The sequence below is a fragment of the Oncorhynchus tshawytscha genome, linkage group LG33, assembly GCF_018296145.1.
Source record: "Oncorhynchus tshawytscha isolate Ot180627B linkage group LG33, Otsh_v2.0, whole genome shotgun sequence".
Lineage (NCBI taxonomy): Eukaryota > Metazoa > Chordata > Actinopteri > Salmoniformes > Salmonidae > Oncorhynchus > Oncorhynchus tshawytscha.
Window position 1 is genome coordinate 38,918,806 of NC_056461.1, and position 20,738 is coordinate 38,939,543.

At 43.5% G+C, this 20,738-nt stretch overlaps 2 protein-coding genes across 2 annotated transcripts; both read left to right on the forward strand.

The window, feature by feature from the left end:
- Window positions 1–1,185: 1,185 nt before the first annotated feature.
- Window positions 1,186–5,602, forward strand: LOC121841659 (stonustoxin subunit alpha-like). The gene is given in 3 exon segments (XM_042311438.1): window positions 1,186–1,361; window positions 1,535–1,640; window positions 3,970–5,602. Coding segments are annotated over 2 exon segments (1,119 nt in total). The 5' UTR covers window positions 1,186–1,361; window positions 1,535–1,546; the 3' UTR covers window positions 4,995–5,602.
- Window position 5,603: 1 nt separating this feature from the next.
- LOC121841658 lies at window positions 5,604–8,026 on the forward strand. Its single transcript, XM_042311437.1, has one exon. It carries the CDS (start codon window positions 5,699–5,701, stop codon window positions 7,658–7,660), a length of 1,962 nt encoding a protein of 653 aa, XP_042167371.1. The 5' UTR covers window positions 5,604–5,698; the 3' UTR covers window positions 7,661–8,026.
- Window positions 8,027–20,738: the final 12,712 nt, after the last annotated feature.

Consider the following 20,738-nt stretch of genomic DNA (forward strand, 5'->3'; position numbering starts at 1 on the left):
GTCTCTATTGTATTATGACAGACCAGCTATATCTACTGTCTCTATGTCTCTATTATATTATGACAGACCTGCTAGATCTACTTTCTCTATTATATTATGACAGACCAGCTAGATCTGCTGTCTCTATTATATTATGACAGACCAGCTAGATCTACTGACTCTATGTCTCTATTATATTATGACAGACCTGCTAGATCTACTTTCTCTATTATATTATGACAGACAAGCTAGATTTACTGTATTTATTATGTTATGACAGACCAGCTAGATCTACATTCTCTATTGTATTATGCCAGACCAGCTAGAAATACTGTCTCTATTGTATTATGACAGACCAGCTAGATCTGCTGTCTCTTTTATATTATGACAGACCAGCTGGATCTACTGTATCTATTAAATTATGACAGACCAGCTAGATCTACTGTCTCTATTATATTATGACAGACCAGCTAGATCAACAGTCTCTATTATATTATGACAGACCAGCTAGATCTACTGTCTCTATTATATTATGACAGACCAGCTAGATCTACTGTCTATATTATCTGACAGACCAGCTAGATCTACTGTCTCTAGGTCTCTATTATATTATGACAGACCAGCTAGATCTATTATATTACTAGATCTACTGTCTCTATTATATTATGACAGACCAGCTAGATCTACTGTCTCTATTATATTATGACAGACCAGCTAGATCTACTGTCTCTATTATATTATGACAGACCAGCTAGATCTACTGTCTCTATTATATTATGACAGACCAGCTAGATCTACTGTCTCTATTATATTATGACAGACCAGCTAGATCTACTGTCTATATTATATTATGACAGACCAGCTAGCTAGATCTACTGTCTATATTGTATTATGACAGACCAGCTAGATCTACTGCCTCTATTATATTATGACAGACCAGCTAGATCTACTGTCTATATTGTATTATGACAGACCAGCTAGATCTACTGCCTCTATTAAATTATGACAGACCAGCTAGATCTACTGTCTATATTGTATTATGACAGAACAGCTAGATCTACTGTCTCTATTGTATTATGACAGAACAGCTAGATCTACTTACACAATTATAATTACACTAGCAGAAAAACAGTGTGTAGTTCTTGAAATGAACTTAACACAAGGTTCCCATGACATTGTGGACTCTGAGACCACAGAGATCATGCTCACTTGGGATAATGTTTATGACTGAAGAACAGCATTTATACTACATTATCTTTATTTTTTCTGATGTTTCCCCATTACAGAGGCGCAGCCTGCCGAATGGAACGCTGTGCATCAAGGCTCTAGGGCTCGCCTCCCATCCCAGGAGAACAATACAAGACTGAGGCGGAGGCAGAAATGTGAGTGATTCAGATGATGTCCTCTTATGTCTGTTTTTTGTACCTTTGTTATTTCAACCTAAAGTTTGACTCCCCTAGATGTAAAGCCCTGCATTCATCTTCATGTTTCTACTATACAGTAGTTCTGAAGTATATATAGCCGTGCATAATTCCCTGCTCTGATGTGTTTTCAGAACACGGGAGTCATGTCTGACTCTGAGACCATTGAGACAGCCTCTCTGGGCCGACCATTCCAGCTGGGGATGCTGTATGACTGTCGCAGGGATGTCCTCATTCCAGGTACAGAAAACTATTACATTCATTGTCAGTTTTCCGTTGTTGGTTGTGCTGATATGTGGGCCTAAATAATTTGTTTGTGAATTTTTTTTTGTGAAACACTATAATTTTATTTTATTATTAATGCAGACATTTTATGGACATTTTCTTAAATCACATTTCAATTTTTTTATATTTAGCTCCTTTAAGGAAGGATAACAGAATTCCCATTCAGGTCAGCAGGAGGGGTCAGCCAATGAATTATTCTTCTGACAAACATTCCATAACTGCAGGTGGCTGTAAATCACCAACCTTGGCTTTATACCTGTTCAGACTATACAAACTGTAGCACTTCAGTTTTTTTTTTACAAACTGCCAATGCACTTATGAAAGTACAAGAAGAAAAAATGGACTACTTTCAAATGGATAGCCCTTAATGGCACTACAGATGCTGTCACAAAAGCATCCATGGCAAAGATGAGCTGTCTTCTACATCTCTATGGTCATCAGAGTTAGAAAATCTAGAGAACCCGCAACATTTTGATGTAGTCATATATAGTCATGCTGTTACAGAAGTGATTAATGGCAAAGATAGGTGTAGCTTTTCTAACAACTGTTGTCATGTCACCTAGAATAATTACTTTGATGAGTAAAATTTATCTTCAATTCATTCTTTGAATGAAACCATGTTTACATGTATAAACAATTCTGCATGTACCAGTCCTGGCCAAAAGTTTTGAGAATGGCACAAATATGAATTTTCACAAAGTCTGCTGCTTCAGTGTCTTTAGATTTTTTTGTCAGATGTTACTATGGAATACTGAAGTATAATTACAAGCATTTCATAAGTGTCATAGGCTTTTATTGACAATTACATGAAGTTGATGCAAAAAGTCAATATTTGCAGTGTCAACCCTTAGTTTTCAAGACCTCTGCAATCCGCCCTGGCATGCTGTCAATTAACTTATGGGCCACATTCTGACTGATGGCAGCCCATTCTTGCATAATCAATGCGTGGAGTTTGGCAGAATTTGTGGGTTTTGGTTTGTCCACCCGCCTCTTGAGGATTGACCACAAGTTCTCAATGGGATTAAGGTCTGGGGAGTTTCCTGGCCATGGACCCAAAATATCAATGTTTTGTTCCCCGAGCCACTTAGTTATCACTTTTGCCTTATGGCAAGGTGCTCCATCATGCTGGAAAAGTCATTGTTCGTCACCAAACTGTTCCTGGAGGTTTGGGAGAAGTTGCTCTCGGAGGATGTGTTGGTACCATTCTATATTCATGGCTGTGTTCTTAGGCAAAATTGTGAGTGAGCCCACTCCCTTGGCTGAGAAGCAACCCCCCCCACATGAATGGTCTCAGGATGCTTTACTGTTGGCATGACACAAGACTGATGGTATCGCTAACCTTGACTTCTCCGGACAAGCTTTTTTCCGGATGCCCCAAACCATCAGAAAGGGGATTCATCAGAGAAAATGACTTTATCCCAGTCCTCAGCAGTCCAATCCCTGTACCTTTTGCAGAATATCAGTCTGTCCCTGTTGTTTTTCCTGGAGAGAAGTGGCTTCTTTGCTGCCCTTCTTGACACCAGGCCATCCTCCTAAAGTCTTCACCTCACTGTGTGTGCAGATGCACTCACACCTGCCTGCTGCCATTCCTGAGCAAGCTCTGTACTGGTGGTGCCCCAAACCGCAGCTGAATCAACTTTAGGTGACGGTCCTGGCGCTTGCTGGACTTTCTTGGGCGCCCTGAAGCCTTCTTCACAACAATGGTACAGATCTCCTTGAAGTTCTTGATGATCTGATAAATGGTTGATTTAGGTGCAATCTTACTGGCAGCAATATCCTTGCCTGTGAAGCCCTTTTTGTGCAAAGCAATGATGACGGCACATGTTTCCTTGCAGTTAACCATGATTGACAGAGAAGAACAATGATTCCAAGCACCACCCTCCTTTTAAAAGCTTCCAGTCTGTTATTCGAACTCAATCGGCATGACAGAGTGATCTCCAGCCTTGTGCTCGTCAACACTCACACCTGTGTTAACGAGAGAATCATTGACATGATGTCATCTGGTCCTTTTGTGTCAGGGCTGAAATGCAGTGGAAATGTTTTTTGGGATTCAGTTCATTTGCGTGGCAAAGAGGGACTTTTCAATTAAGTTCAATTCATCTGATCACTCTTTATAACATTCTGGAGTTTATGCAAATTGCCATCGTACAAACTGAGGAAGCAGACTTTGTGAAAATTAATATTTGTGTCATTCTCAAAAATGTTGGCCACGACTGTACACGTTGGAGATCGTTATTTAAATTGTATTTTATTTTATTTGTCATTCTCTCTTTTTAAACTGCAGGTATCACACTCTGGGATTCTGAAATGCTACAGAAAGACATAAATGTCTCTCCACAACCTAACACTGATTTCAAAATCATTGCTTCCGACTCAAGTGAAGCCAAGTCAGAAGCTTTGAATGTGTCTGCATCTCTGGAGGCCAGTTTCCTTGGTGGCTTAGTCAGTGTGAAGGGTTTTGCTGAATTCCTACATGATAAGAAGACCTCAAAGCATCAGTCTAGGGTTTCTCTGCAGTACCGTACCACCACTCACTTCAAGCAGCTGACCATGGACCACCTGGCGGCAGGAAATGTGAAACACTGTAATGTCTTCCGTCATGTGGTGACTGCCATTCTCTACGGTGCACAAGCCTTCTTTGTTTTTGACCGTGAGGTTTCCTCAGGAGAAAACCACTAGGATATTCAGGGAAACCTGCAAGCCACAATAAAGAAGATTCCCCTCATAACAATAGAAGGGCAGGCATCACTGAAGATGAGCGAGGAAGAGCAGCAACAGGCCAATACATTCAGCTGCACTTTCCATGGTGATTTTGCACTAGAAAACAACCCTGTCACATTTGAAGATGCCACCAGGCTGTATGCCGGCCTGCCACGTCTGTTAGGGGTAAAGGGAGAACATGCTGTGCCCATGACTGTCTGGCTCTATCCTCTCAAGAACCTGGACTCTGCAGCGGCCCAGCTAGTCAGGCAGATCAGTGTTAACCTGGTGTGTCGCGCACAGCGAATCTTAGACGGGCTGGACAACACTGATGTACTATTCCGGGACTTGATGATGGAAGGCATGGCTATCAAGTTCCCTGAAATCAAAGCCAAGCTCAGCAAGTTCAGGGACTTGTGCTCAGAGTACAAGCTGGTTTTCCAGAAAGGTCTTTGCAAGGTTCTTCCCAACATAAGAGGAGGAGGCATGGAAGAAGAAGAGCTGATAAAAATGCTCAACAGTAAGGAACGCTCTCCATTCCAGAATGACCTTATGATCACATACCTGGATGACAGAGAGAGAGATGAATGTTGTCAGCTCTTACCTTGACATAATGAAAGAGGTACAAGTTGTGTACTCAAGTAGTGAATTGGATGGAATAGTGCTTGATCAAGCTAAAGATCATGTAGTGTGCTTTGCATTCTCCTCTTTGAAGGACAAAGATGAGTATTTGGTAGACTTGGAGAACTACTTGCTGAAAGAATCAAAGAGTGATTCTTCAGTGATACCATACGACCCCAACGCAGTTGGGAAATCAGCAGCAGAAAAGTGGTTTCGCTCGGGGAGGTAACCACCCTAACCAGGCAAATCATACAACTGTTCCTAGACTTCAAAGAGTCAAACAAAGACAGAGAAAATATTGCATTCTGCATTGCATCGATTCCAAGCAAATGCATCACTGCATCCTCCATCCATGTCTATGAGAGAGGGACACTGTTGAGTCCCCAGTTTGAACTGCCATCAAAGCCAGGTGTCCCCACCATCAAGAGTCTGGAGCATGACTGTGTCCACCTTCAAATCAACCCTCCCCACCTTGGCGTCAAGTCTGTGGAGTCGTACCAGGTTTTGTACCAGGCTGTGCAGGCTGAATCTGAGTGGACAGAGATCAAAGCTGATGCTACCACTAACCAGGTCACCATCAGACGTTTGAACGGACAGAATACTCCAGGACCCGCCCATGTAGCCCCCCTGGACCACCCACAGATAAAAACCTGGAATATGAAAGTATCAGAGTGAACTGGGACATTCCTACCATGGTGGGAGATGATGTTGAAGTCATAGGCTATGAGACTGACTACAGAGAGTGTGCGAAGTCTGTTGACAATAAAATGTGGCACACCATCAAAACCACCACCAGAGAGTGCACACTGGAAGGTCTAAAGCCTGAAACTGCATACAGTGTCAGAGTCTCTGCTAACTGTGGCGAAGCAGGGAAGAGTCTACCCAGTCCTGAGGCAGTGCTGACTACCATCAGGGCTTCTGACGCCCAACCGAAGAGGAGCCAATCAACAGGAGCAAGAAGTGAGGAATTTCTGAAGAAATCAGAGAAGGTTAAGAAAGGCAACCCGTCAATCTATAGGCTGAATCTGGAACAGAAGTTGGATGTAATGGACCGTTTTGAACAGTACACATTTGGAGGGAAAGTTGAGAAAGGGAATAACAAGGTAATCCTGCTTCTGGGGTCCACAGGTGCAGGAAAAACCACTCTGGTCAATGTCATGATCAACTACATTCTCGGGGTGAAGTGGGAAGATCACTACCGCTTTAAGCTCATCCATGAGGTGACCAACAGGTCACAGGCTGAGAGCCAGACATCAATCGTAACATCATACGAGCTCTACAACCAGCCAGGCTTTCAGATTCCGTATTCTCTGACCATTATTGACACACCAGGGTTCGGAGACACTAGAGGAATGGCACATGATAAACTAATCACACAGCAAGTCAAGGAATTCTTGTGTAATCCTTTAGGGATTGATCACATTGATGCAGTCTGCTTTGTAGTGCAGGCATCCCTTGCTCGTCTCAGTGCCAATCAGAAATACATATTTGACTCCATCCTGTCAATTTTTGGAAAGGACATTGCTGATAACATCCTGATGCTTGTGACGTTTGCTGATGGGAAGGACATACCTGTGCTGGAGGCCATCCAAGCTGCGGACCTTCCCTGTAAAAAAAATAATAAGGGACTCCCAACCCATTTCAAATTCAACAATTCAGTTCTGCTCTCTCAGAAAATAGAAGAAGACATAATCTCTGAAGGAGATGGTTCAGAGGATGATAATGAGGAAGGACTAGAGAAGATTGTCTGGAGGTCAACTTTTAAGCAGATGAAAGCTTTCTTCAAAGCCTTGGAAAGCAATGAGAGCAAAGATCTAACAATGACCAAGAAAGTGTTGGAAGAACGTGAGCGTTTGGAGAAGGCCATGACACGATTGACCCCTCAGATCACAGCAGGTTTGTCAAAGCTGAATGAGATCAAAATGTTCGAACAGTGCCTGCAGAACGAGGACGAGAACATGAAACAGAACCAAGACTTTGAGACAGAGGTAGAGGTTCTAGTTGCGAAGAGAACCAAATTAAGTTGTTTTGCTACAAACTGCATTGTTTGCAAGTTCACATGCCACACCAGCTGCTTTCTGCCTAACGAGGATGACACCAAAAAATGTGCCGTGATGGATGGTTATGGTAACTGTGTCATGTGTCCAGGAAACTGCTCTTACCTTAACCACGACAAGGAAAAAGCCTTATGGACATATGAAACTAAGACAGAGAAAAAGACCATTAAAGAGTTGAAGGACAACTTCATGAAGGCACAGGGCAAGTTTATGAACAACAAGCAGATGCTGGAGAAGATTGAAGATGAGTACATTGTAATCGAGGACAAGCTGAAATACTTGATCAAGCTGTCCTCCAATTGTCTTAAGAGGCTGAATGAGATTGCACTGAAGCCAAGCTCTCTCTCCACTGTGGAGTACATCGAGATACTCATTCGCACAGAAGAGGACCAACGCAAGCCAGGCTTCGAAGATCGCATCGTAGGGTTGAAGAAAATGAAATATGAGTCTGAGCTTCTAGAGAAGATGGCAAGAGGAGAGGAACTACTCCCCGATGAGCGACGCAAGGTTAAGGAGAAACAAGACAGACTGCAGAAGATCACAAAAAGACTCAACCAAATGCAGAAAGTAGTCAGAGATTGGCCAGGGAAGAAGTAGGCCTAACTCAATGTCAAAGTCCATGATCTCACCCTGCTTCCGACCAAGTGGCACGCTCGGTGGCTTGCGCTAATCAAGTGAATGCATCATAATGCAGTTAAATTTGTGGTATTAAATCAGATATATCTCTAGACCCAGTCAATTGTCAGCTTACTGGGGTTGATTGCAATGCTTTGTATTAAAACAAGCATCACGTAAACTCTCAGTTGACACATTTTCAACATTAAGTGAGTAAACTTGTGCGAGCCAGAATGGCCCACAGAACAGGAGCCTGCCTCCTGTTTCTGTAGCGTGAGGCAGCTTGATGTACAAACACACCCCCTGGACAGCTAGTCTATCACATGTTCTACATTAGTTCATCTAAATGAAGCAGCTGAACTTGCTACTGATTGTTAATGATTATCATAAGAGAAATGAATGTAGAAATAAAGCTGACATTCATATAAATATAGAGACCTACTTTCCCCTCGGGATGTAATAAAGTATCTATCTATCAAAATGTATAGCTTTTGCCTATTTTCATGTTGATTGTTTATCCTTTTTTATTTTAAGTCCTTTGTAATTCAAGAACTTAATTTTCTATTGGGCACAAATTGTAAGTAATATGTTAATCATGACATTGGAAATAGCATGTTTGATAGGGGGGAATTACAAAGGAGTGTGTCTAGGGCACTGTTTCTCAACCTTAATTCCAGGGACCGGCAAACTATTGTCACTTTGTGTCAAGGATCGGCAAGCTTTAGTTTTTCCTCCTTGGGGGACAGCCTACATTAAAGCTATCACTGTAGAACTGACTAAATTGGAGTCAGTTAAATAGCTCAAGGACCAGCCAGCAACATCCCAGGGACCAGCACAGGTTTAAGGACCAGAGGTTGAGAAACACTGGTCCGTGTAAGTGGCACCATTCTTGACATTTAAAGTATGAAATTCATAAGACACTATTCATTCTCATTATTCTCCGCATGACAGTGTTGTTTTTGGGCATGCAACGTCCTCATTAATTGCATAAAATAAAGCAATTATGTTGGATTCTTACTTGAAATGTACGTATTTATGTTACTATACTAGAAATGATTGATCACTTTACAGGTAGAAGGAATATACACTACCGGTCAAAAGTTTAAGAACACCTACTAATTTTTACTATTTTCTACATTGTAGTATAATAGTGAAGATATAACTATGAAATAACACATATGGAATCATGTAGTAACCAAAAATGTGTTAAACAAACCAAAACATTTTATATTTTATATTCTTCAAATAGCCACCCTTTGCCATGATCACAGCTTTGCACACTTTTGGAATTCTCTTTTGATAAACAGCTTGCATTTCAATTGGCAGATGTGCCTCCTTAAAAGTTAGTTTGTGGAATTTCTTTCTTTCCTAATGCGTTTGAGCCAATCAGTTGTGTTGTGACAAGGTAGGGGTGCTATACAGACGATAGCCCTATTTGGAAAAATACCAGTGCCAATCTATGGCAGGAACAGCTCAAATAAGCGAAGAGAAACAACAGTCCATCATTACTTTAAGACATGATGGTCAGTCTATCCAGAAAATGTCAAGACCTTTTTCAAGTGCAGTCGCAAAAACCATCAAGCGTTATGATAAAACTGGTTCTCATGAGGACCGCCACAGGAATGGAAGACCCAGAGTTACCTCTGCTGCAGAGAAGAGGTTCATTAGAGTTACCAGCCTCAGAAATTGTAGCTCACACAAATGCTTCACAGAGTTCAAGCAACAGACACATCTCAACATCAACTGTTCAGAGGAGACTGTGTGATCAGGCCTTCATGGTCAAAATGCTGCCAAGAAACCACTACTAAATGACACCAATAAGAAGAAGAGACTTGCTTGGGCCAAGAAAACAAGCAATGGACATTAGACTAGTGGAAATTTGTCCTTTGGTCTGGAGTCCAAATTTGATATTTTTGGTTCCAACTGCCGTGTCTTTGTGAGACGCGGCATGGGTGAACGGATGATCTCCGCATGTGTATGTCCCACCGTAAAGCATGGAGGAGGAGGTGTAATGGTGTGGGGTGCTTTGCTGGTGACACTGTCAGTGATTTATTTAGTATTCAATGCACACTTAACCAGCATAGCTACCACAGCATTCTGCTTCGATATGCCATCACATCTGGTTTGCGCTTAACGGGACTATCATATGTTTTTCAACAGGACAATGACCCAACACACCTCCAGGCTGTGTAAGGGCTATTTTACCAAGATGGAAAGTGATGGGGTGCGGCAGCAGATGACCTGGCCTCACAATCCCCTGATCTCAATCAAATTGAGATGGTTTGGTATGAGTCGGACTGCAGAGTGAAGGAATAGCAGCCAACAAGTGCTCAGCATATGTGGAAACTTCTTTAAGACTGTTGGAAGAGCATTCCAGGTGAAGCTGGTAGAGAGAATGCCAAGAGTGTGCAAAGCTGTCATCAAGGCAAAGGGTGGCTATTAGAAGAATATCAAATATATTTTGATTTGTTTAACACTTTTTTAGTTACTACCTGATTCCATGTGTTATTTCAATAGTTTTCATGTCTTCACTATTTTTCTACAATGTAGAAAATACTAAAAATAAAGAAAAACACTTGAATGAGTAGGTGCTCTAAAACTTTTGACCGGTAGTGTATATGCTAGGGGTCAAGGAAGGGTAAAGAGGAACTAGATGTGAGTGAAAGTTACTGTGAGAGGAAAGGGGAATAGAGTAGATGACCCAGGTCTGCTGAGTGAAGTGAACACAAGGTCACTGATAATCATCATGGAGAAGTGACCAGATAAAGAGGAACTGCTAGCAGACGGTTCGACTGCGAAGACAACAGAGCAACATCTAGGCAGTGTTGGGTAGCTGATAGCAGTTCTGAGAAAGTTACACTAATCTCATCTTGACATATAAAAAGCCTGTTTGATCATGTGCAAAATGTCTTTGCAGCTGTATGACTCATGCTTCGTCTTTCAAGTTAACCTTGGGATATATGCCTAAAAATATGTTTTGTTCATGTCAGTATTGCTTTGATATTAAACTTCATGCCTAATTTGCGAATCCATTCATTTTACAAAGTTATTAAATAACACTTGCTTTGATATTCGCTTCTCATGACCCTTTCTTGATCTTAGTCAGCTAAACACATAATATTTGATTACACATCGTTTTACTATAATGTTAAATAGAGTCAGATATACTTTGTAATATTAATTGCAGTTTACTTTGGGCTTTTCATCCGGATGTCAAAATACTGCCCGTAGCCGACGTAAGACCTTTAAACAGGTTAACATACACAAGGCTGCGGGGCCAGATGGATTACCAGGATGTGGATGTGGTATATATATTTTACCTCTTGGGGATGTTATTCGAAAACATAATGTAAACTTTCACTGCTATGCGGATGACACACAGCTGTACATTTCAATGAAACATGGTGAAGCCCCAAAATTGCCCTCGCTAGAAGCATGTGTTTCAGACATAAGGAAGTGGATGGCTGCAAACTTTCTACTATTAAACTCGGACAAAACAGAGATGCTTGTTCTAGGTCCCAAGAAACAAAGAGATCTTCTGTTGAATCTGACAATTAATCTTAATGGTTGTACAGTCGTCTCAAATAAAACTGTGAAGGACCTCGGCGTTACTCTGGACCCTGATCTCTCTTTTGAAGAACATATCAAGACCATTTCGAGGACAGCTTTTTTCCATCTACGTAACATTGCAAAAATCAGAAACTTTCTGTCCAAAAATGATGCAGAAAAATTAATCCATGCTTTTGTCACTTCTAGGTTAGACTACTGCAATGCTCTATTTTCCGGCTACCCGGATAAAGCACTAAATAAACTTCAGTTAGTGCTAAATACGGCTGCTAGAATCCTGACTAGAACCAAAAAATTTGATCATATTACTCCAGTGCTAGCCTCTCTACACTGGCTTCCTGTCAAAGCAAGGGCTGATTTCAAGGTTTTACTGCTAACCTACAAAGCATTACATGGGCTTGCTCCTACCTATCTCTCTGATTTGGTCCTGCCGTACATACCTACACGTATGCTACGGTCACAAGACGCAGGCCTCCTAATTGTCCCTAGAATTTCTAAGCAAACAGCTGGAGGCAGGGCTTTCTCCTATAGAGCTCCATTTTTATGGAACGGTCTGCCTACCCATGTCAGAGACGCAAACTCGGTCTCAACCTTTAAGTCTTTACTGAAGACTCATCTCTTCAGTGGGTCATATGATTGAGTGTAGTCTGGCCCAGGAGTGGGAAGGTGAACGGAAAGGCTCTGGAGCAACGAACCGCCCTTGCTGTCTCTGCCTGGCCGGTTCCCCTCTTTCCACTGGGATTCTCTGCCTCTAACCCTATTACAGGGGCTGAGTCACTGGCTTGCTGGGGCTCTCTCATGCCGTCCCTGGAGGGGGTGCGTCACCTGAGTGGGTTGATTCACTGTTGTGGTCATCCTGTCTGGGTTGGCGCCCCCCTTTGGGTTGTGCCGTGGCGGAGATCTTTGTGGGCTATACTCAGCCTTGTCTCAGGATGGTAAGTTGGTGGTTGAAGATATCCCTCTAGTGGTGTGGGGGCTGTGCTTTGGCAAAGTGGGTGGGGTTATATCCTTCCTGTTTGACCCTGTCCGGGGTGTCCTCGGATGGGGCCACAGTGTCTCCTGACCCCTCCTGTCTCAGCCTCCAGTATTTATGCTGCAGTAGTTTATGTGTCGGGGGCTGGGGTCAGTTTGTTATATCTGGAGTACTTCTCCTGTCCTATTCGGTGTCCTGTGTGAATCTAAGTGTGCGTTCTCTAATTCTCTCCTTCTTTCTTTCTTTCTTTCTCTCTCTCGGAGGACCTGAGCCCTAGGACCATGCCCCAGGACTACCTGACATGATGACTCCTTGCTGTCCCCAGTCCACCTGGTCATGCTGCTGTTCCAGTTTCAACTGACCTGAGCCCTAGGACCATGCCCCAGGACTACCTGACATGATGACTCCTTGCTGTCCCCAGTCCACCTGGCCATGCTTCTGCTCCAGTTTCAACTTCCACCTGACTGTGCTGCTGCTCCAGTTTCAACTGTTCTGCCTTATTATTATTCGACCATGCTGGTCATTTATGAACATTTGAACATCTTGGCCATGTTCTGTTATAATCTCCACCCGGCACAGCCAGAAGAGGACTGGCCACCCCACATAGCCTGGTTCCTCTCTAGGTTTCTTCCTAGGTTTTGGCCTTTCTAGGGAGTTTTTCCTAGCCACCGTGCTTCTACACCTGCATTGCTTGCTGTTTGGGGTTTTAGGCTGGGTTTCTGTACAGCACTTTGAGATATCAGCTGATGTACGAAGGGCTATATAAATACATTTGATTTGATTTGATTTGATGTGTGCTCCGGGCATGTGCTGATCAACTGGCAGGTGTCTTCACTGACATTTTCAACATGTCCCTGATTGAGTCTTTAATACCATCATGCTTCAAGCAGACCACCATAGTCCCTGTGCCCAAGAAAACAAAGGCAACCTGCCTAAATGACTAAATGACTACAGACCAGCCATGAAGTGCTTTGAAGTGCTTTGAAAGGCTGGTAATGGCTCACATCAAACCCATTATCCCAGAAACCCTAGACCCACTCCAATTTGCATACCACCCAAACAGATCCACAGATGATGCAATCTCTTGCACTCCACACTGCCCTTTCCCACCTGGACAAAAGGAACACCTATGTGAGAATGCTATTCATTGACTACAGCTCAGCGTTCAACATCATAGCACCCTTAAAGCTCATCACTAAGCTAAGGAACCTGGGACTAAACACCTCCCTCTGCAATTGGATCCTGGACTTCCTGACGGGCCGCCCCCAGGTGGTGAGGGTAGGTAACAACACATTTGCCACGCTGATCCTCAACACTGGAGCTCCCCAGGGTGCGTGCTCAGTCCCGTCCTGTACTCCCTGTTCACCCACGACTGCATGGCCAGACACGACTCTAACACCATCATTAAGTTTGCAGACGACACAACAGTGGTAGGCCTGATCACGAGACATGACGAGTGATCAATGAAGTGATCAATGACGAGACAGCCTATAGGGAGGAGGTCAGAGACCTGGACGGGTGGTGCCAGAATAACAACCTATCCCTCAACGTAACCAAGACTAAGGAGATGATTGTGGACTACAGGAAAAGGAGCGCCGAGCATGTCCCCATTCTCATCGACGGGGCTGTAGTGGAGCAGGTTGAGAGCTTCAAGTTCCTTGGTGTCCACATCAACAACAAACTAGAATGGTCCAAACACACCAAGACAGTTGTGAAGAGGGAACGACAAAGCCGATTCCCCCTCAGGAAACTAAAAAGATTTGGCATGGATCCTGAGATCCACAAAAGGTTCTACAGCTGCAACATCGAGGGCATCCTGACCGGTTGCATCACTGCCTGGTACGGCAATTGCTCAGCCTCCGACCGCAAGGCACTTCAGAGGGTAGTACGTACGGCCCAGTACATCACTGGGGCAAAGCTGTCTGCCATCCAGGACCTCTACACCAGACGGTGTCATAGGAAGGCCCTAAAAATGGTCAAAGACCCCAGCCACCCCAGTCATAGACTGTTCTCTCTACTACCGCATGGCAAGCGGTAACGGAGTGCCAAGTCCAGGACAAAAAGGCTTCTCAACAGTTTATACCCTCAGGCCATAAGATTCCTGAACAGGTAACCAAATGGTTACCCGGACTATTTGCATTGTGTGCCCCCCACCCAACCCCTCTTTTACACTGCTGCTACTCTATGTTTATCTTATATGCATAGTCACTTTAACTATACATTCATGTACATACTACCTCAATTGGCCCGACCAACCAGTGCTCCCGCACATTGGCTAAACGGACTATCTGCATTGTGTCCCTCCACCCGCCAACCCCTCTTTTTACGCTAATGCTTACTGCTAGAGGGTTTTCTTGAGCACTTGAGAGGGTATTGTGACGACCCTCCCACTCTGTCTGCCGTATTCTGTCTTTGTTCTTGTCTCCTTATTAGGATGCCGGTGGGCGGAGTTGGGAGGGTCGTCAGCTTTATGGGAAACACCTGGGCCAGGTGTCTCCCAGGATAAATAGACCTCTTCCACATTCATGGAGGAGACTCTCTCCATGCAGACACCTTTGTAGATTGTGTTGTGGTTCTTGGTGGCCTTTTGTTTGTTTGCGTTGGCACCTTTTCAACACCCTGCATTCTCACATTCATGCATGCAAAACACTCACTTACACTACTGATTACTGATTACACACACCATTGTATATTTTCCTTAGTTGCTTTAGTTAATAAATATATATTTTGTTACTCCTTATCTCCACGTTGTCTCCCTTTGTTACGGGCTTTGAGCCGGTTCGTGACAACCAGTGCTCCCGCACATTGGCTAAACGGACTATCTGCATTGTGTCCCTCCACCCGCCAACCCCTCTTTTTACGCTACTGCTTACTGCTAGAGGGTTTTCTTGAGCACTTGAGAGGGTATATACTGCAGTAAATGTGGCCGTCATCCCCTTCAACAACTCATCATTGGCCCAAGTCACCACCCAAGTTGATCAGCAGAATAGAGGACAGAGCCTCAGCCTTTTCATTGGTTGCTAATCCACCTCAGGCTAACCTCGACCAGAGATCACTGGGATCAGCGTCAACCTGAGCATGGACCACCAGCGACAACCGGAGAGGTCTCACTGCATTTGCACAGCCAGTGTGATGAGATAGATGAGCTCATTGAAGCAGTCATGAAGATGGAAGGTTCCCACAGTCCACCCGACCACCGTACTTACCTGATGGACACTGCCAGTGGTCAGCCAGTCCTTAAACAGTGCTCTCCTCTTATAACTGAAAGACGTCTTAGAGGGGGAGAACAGGGGCCAGCTGCCCAAGACGTTGATGACATCCTCTCAGAGATTTTCATGCAACAGAAACTACACCATAAGCGCCAGAATGAGGTTCTGCGACACCAGTGTGACTAGCTCATTGACGCAAGACATCAGAAGATGCCCGAGACGCAGTGATGTTCCACATCAGCTTCGTCATCAGACCCTGGTCTTGGATCTGACCCCTGCTGTAGAGTCCCTCCCAGCAGTGCTACAGCTTTCTCCACGGCCAGAGGAGCTACCAGAGTTCACCCTGGCAGAGCACCCTACCACTGAGCTGCAGCCGACCCCAGCCATGGAGCTTCAGCTCGCCACTCCAACAGCTGTGCTTCAGCCAGCTCCTGTCGCAGAGTCTCAACTAGTTCCCACTATTGTGCCATTGCCGTGTCCAGTGATAGAAGTTCTGCCGACCCCTGTTTTGGACCAAAGATGAATCCTTACCTCCCTGCCTGTTTGCGAGCAGGAAGACCTACAGCCTTCTCCAGGGACAGAGAAGATACCACCCTGAGGGAGAAGCCTACTCCTACTCCAGCTGACACCTCTGAATGTCAGTTGGTCCATAATGTGGGAACCCTGTCTGTAGCTGCTGAAGGCACCAAGTCCAGCCCTGCCACTCAGACCTCTCCGGGTCCCTGTCTGGTGGGATCTGCTTAGTCCTACCTTTGACATCCAGCCTGCTGCTGTCTAAAGACCTCTCCCTGCTCCTCCCTGGGAGCTCCTCCAGGCTCTGCTGTAGTGGCTCGGTCTGTGTCTGCTGTCCAGGCACTATCATTCCTTTCCTGGTGGAACCAGCCGGTCTCAGCCCTGGGGTTCTTGCTAGCCCCTCCGAACTATTTCCTGCTAGGTCCAGCCTTGGGAGACCCTCCTGACGTCCCCATGGGGAACCCTCCTGATGTCTCCATGGGGTACCTTCCTTACTGAGGAGTTTAGTGCTCTGTCGTAGGAGATACCTCACTTTCTGCCCTACTAAGCCCTCAGTCTATAGCCCCAGTAGCTCCAGAGTATCTTAGCCCTCAGTTCCCTGATGACTTAGTGGCTTCCCAGTTTCTTACTAAGCTGGGTCCCCAGTTTCCAAGCCCAGTAGGCCCAGAGCTTTCTATCCTCATGAATCTAACATCCCCTAGCTCACTGTCTGTAGCCCAGTCAACAGCTCTGGGCACTCAGTCAGGTTTTCATGGACCCAGGGTCCAGCTCTCTCCTACCTTTGGGTCTTTTTCTACCTCTCTTTCAGATGTGCAGCTGTCTCCTGTCCTGAGATATTCGCCTGTTGCTGCTGTGGGGATCCAGCTGATCTCACCTCCGGTCCCAGAGCCCTCTCCTTTTGCTAATGTGGTGGTCCAGTCGTCTATTTTCCTGAGATTTCCACCCGTTGCTGCTGTGGAGATCCAGCCGACCCCAACTCCTGTCCCTGGGGCCTCTCCTGCTGCCGATGGGGCAGTCTCGCCATCTGAAGTCCAGAATGCTTCATTGAGATCTGCTGCTGCACACCTGTGGTCTCTAGTCCTGAGTGCTTTGTCGAGGCCTGCCACCGAACCTCAGTCATCTGCCGTGCTGAGATCATCAACAAACTCTGCTGTGTGTGTGATGTGTGAATGTGAATGTGGACATCTTTTTCCATGAAACTCCCCTTAACCTGGTCATCCGCCTTATTCTTGTTCTGACCAGACATTCTGTAGTGGTTGCTACCGGCCTTAAGCCTGCTCCTAAGGTTTCTTATTATATTCATGGTCCTACGATTCTCTACAACCCTACCCCTATTTTTCATTTAGCCAAAAGGGTAAAGGTTAGTGTTAGGGGAAGGATTATTTAACATGTTAAGTAGTTGCAAAGTATCTAAAAACTAGTAAGTAGTTGAAATGTTGATAATCAGCTAAATTTGTCCGTGATGAGATTCAAACTTGTAACCTTTGGGTTGCTAGACGTTCGCATTATACACTCACCCATCCACCCCTACCACCCACCCTACTTTAGATTTTTATACACTCACCCATCCACCCCTACCACCCACCCTACTTTAGATTTTTTTGCCTTATTAAGTAACCATCTGTTTTATGTAACCATACCAAATGTAATATAATCATATTAATTTAAGTTGGATTTACATTTACTGTTACATCTAGTCTATGAGTCAACACATTTTTTTTCTACTTGCCACCATGGACAGCTACATCATATTTACTTTACGATGATTGGACTAAATATATTTTGGTATCTTTTAGTTGTTACTGTATTAGACTAAGCATAGGTGATTTGATGATGTTGAACTTTTGAAGTTGAAATGGTGCTGGGATAGTGGAGTCAGCTCCTGTTTTCTTTGTGACTTGCAGTAACTCTCTGTGGTTCTAAATCAATAGTTGTTTAGTAGTCGAAAGTGTTGGAAAAATGAATTTGCTTGACCTTGCTGTAGGACATACAATTAAATGTTTGTTACATGCAAAACGTTTTGTGGACTTACCCGGACAGATGTTGCTCTATGTTTTTGTGATGAAACAAAGATGTGGTTGAATTTATTCTGCCACTGTGTCTTCCTTATTATTGTCTCGGCCTTAGACCTATATATCACGGTGTCAAGGCATATGAACTAACAAGTTATAGATCAAACAACGCAATTATCACAACACATAGGTTGTAATATGGCTTTTTTTTCCTGGTTTGGCTTCCTTAGTGATTTTACCCACGCACCGCTACTGGAGAGCACAATTTATTTATTTAACCTTCATTTATCTAGGCAAGTCAGTTAAGAACAAATTCTTATTTAGAATGACGGCCTATCCTGGCCAAACCCTCCCCTAACCCGGCCGACACTGGCCATTTCTGGCCACTGGGAGAATTGTCATCAACTACACTAATTAGCATAACGCAAAGGTCAAAAAATCTTACTAGAAAATATTCATTTTCATGAAATCACAAGTGAAATATAGTGAAACACAGCTTAGCCTTTTGTTAATCACCCTGTCATCTCAGATTTTGAAATGATACTTCACAGCCAAAGCAAGACAAGCATTTGTGTAAGTTTATCGATAGCCTAGCATAGCATTATGTCCAGCTAGCAGCAGGAAGCTTGGTCACGAAAATCAGAAAAGCAATCAAATTAATCATTTACCTTTGATGAGCTTCGGATGTTTTCACTCAGGAGACTCTCAGTTAGACAGCAAATGTTCGTTTTGTTCCATAAAGATTATTTTTATTGCGAAAATACCTCCGTTTGTTGGTCACGTTATGTTGAGAAATCCACCGGAAATTGCAGTCACGACAATGCAGGAAAAAAATTCCAAATTAGATCCATAATATCGACAGAAACATGGCAAACGTTTTTATAATCAATCCTCAAGGTGTTTTTCAAATATCTATTCGATAATTAAAATGCTGTAGACACCTTGGGGAATACGTAGAAAAAGGAATCTGGTTGATATCCCTTTCAGTGGCCAATAGGGATGCATAGGAACACAACGGTTTCAAAACATGAGTCACTTCCTGATTGGATTTTTCTTAAGCTTTCGCCTGCAATATCAGTTCTGTTATACTCACAGACAATATATTTACAGTTTTGGAAACTTTAGAGTGTTTTCTATCCTAAACTGTCAATTATATGCATATTCTAGCCTTCGGTCCTGAGAAATAGCCCGTTTACTTTGGGAACGTTATTTTTTCCTAAAATGAAAATAGTGCCCCCTAGCCCCAAGAGGTTTTAATGTATGTTGTCATGACTATCGTGACCAGGTCAGGTTACAGGAGACCACAACCCTACAGATTATCTCTCAACCCCAACAGAGGAGGAGAGATCTAGGGGTCTGAAGATGTGGGGGGTTTTATGACCCCTCACGCCCCCGGCCACAGACAAATTTGTCATGCCATAGACAAATTCCTTTGTCCTGTTACTATGGAGAACCAGCCTCAGAACATTAAACATGAAATAAAGGCACTTTGGAAAAATGGTTTCCGTCAGCCACAATGGTGGTCATGGCGATAGATGGAATGTGGAAATGTATGTCATTTTTGTTTTGTAGTAGAGGTTAATAGATGACATTATTACAAAAACATTGTAACGTGAAGAGTTTTCCTAGTAGATGTTTGATGTTTATACATTGTACGTTGTATGGAAAATATCCAAATCAAAGAGAATGTGTTGGGGAAGATGAAATGTTAAGTTAGTTGTCTAAAATTGGATTTGAATCAAATCTAGACCTTGCCTCATTAACCTCTTGAGCTTACTTGAGACGCAGACGTCCCACCTAGAGCTCTGGAAATGCAAATGCGCTACGCTACACGCTAATAGTATTAGTTAAAACGCAAACGTTCATTAAAATACACATGCTTGGTATTGAAATAAAGCTACAGTCATTGTGAATCTAGCCACCGAGTCAGATTTTTAAAATGCTTTTCGGCGAAAGCATGAGAAGCTATTATCTGATAGCATGCAACACCCCAAAAGACCCGTAGGGGATGTAAACAAAAGAATTAGCATAGTCGGCGCTACACAAACCGCACAATAAAATATAAAACATTAATTACCTTTGACCATCTTCTTTCTTTGCACACCTTGATGTCCCATAATCAATACTGGGTCTTTTTTTGGATTAAATCGGTCCATATATAGCCTAGATATCGATCTATGAAGACTGTGTGATAAACGGAAAAAAATATCGTTTCATAACGTAACGTCATTTTTTAAAAGTTAAAAATTCGACGATAAACTTTCACAAAACACTTCGAAATACCTTTCTAATGCAACTTTAGGTATAACTACACGTTAATAAGCTATAAAAATCATCAGGAGGCGATGTAAATTCGATAGCTGGCCGTGTGGAAAAATGTCCGAAAAACACAAAGACAATGCCTCGGGTTGGTGGTCGGAGGGAATCGGTTCCTTTGGTCGGATCTACCAAGAATCAAATCAGAATCAAATGAGGAGACTCTATACCTCCTGTGGAAGCTGTAGGTACTGCAAGCTCGGCCTCATTTAATACGGTTCACCTTCAACAATTCCTGGGAGTGGCGCATGGATATTTTTTCCATCTCCAGTGATCAGATTTTCCTGCGCTTTTCGATGAAACAGACGTTCTGTTATAGTCACAGCCGTGATTTAAACAGTTTTGGAAACGTCTGAGTGTTTTCTATCCACACATACTAATCATATGCATATACTATATTCCTGGCCTGAGTAGCAGGACGCCAAAATGTTGCGCGATTTTTAACAGAATTTCCGAAAAAGTAGGGGGAG

What these genes read in the sequence shown, in the direction of transcription:
- LOC121841658 (XM_042311437.1), top strand. Translation starts at nt 5,699, where the DNA reads ATGGTGGGAGATGATGTTGAAGTCATAGGCTATGAGACTGACTACAGA.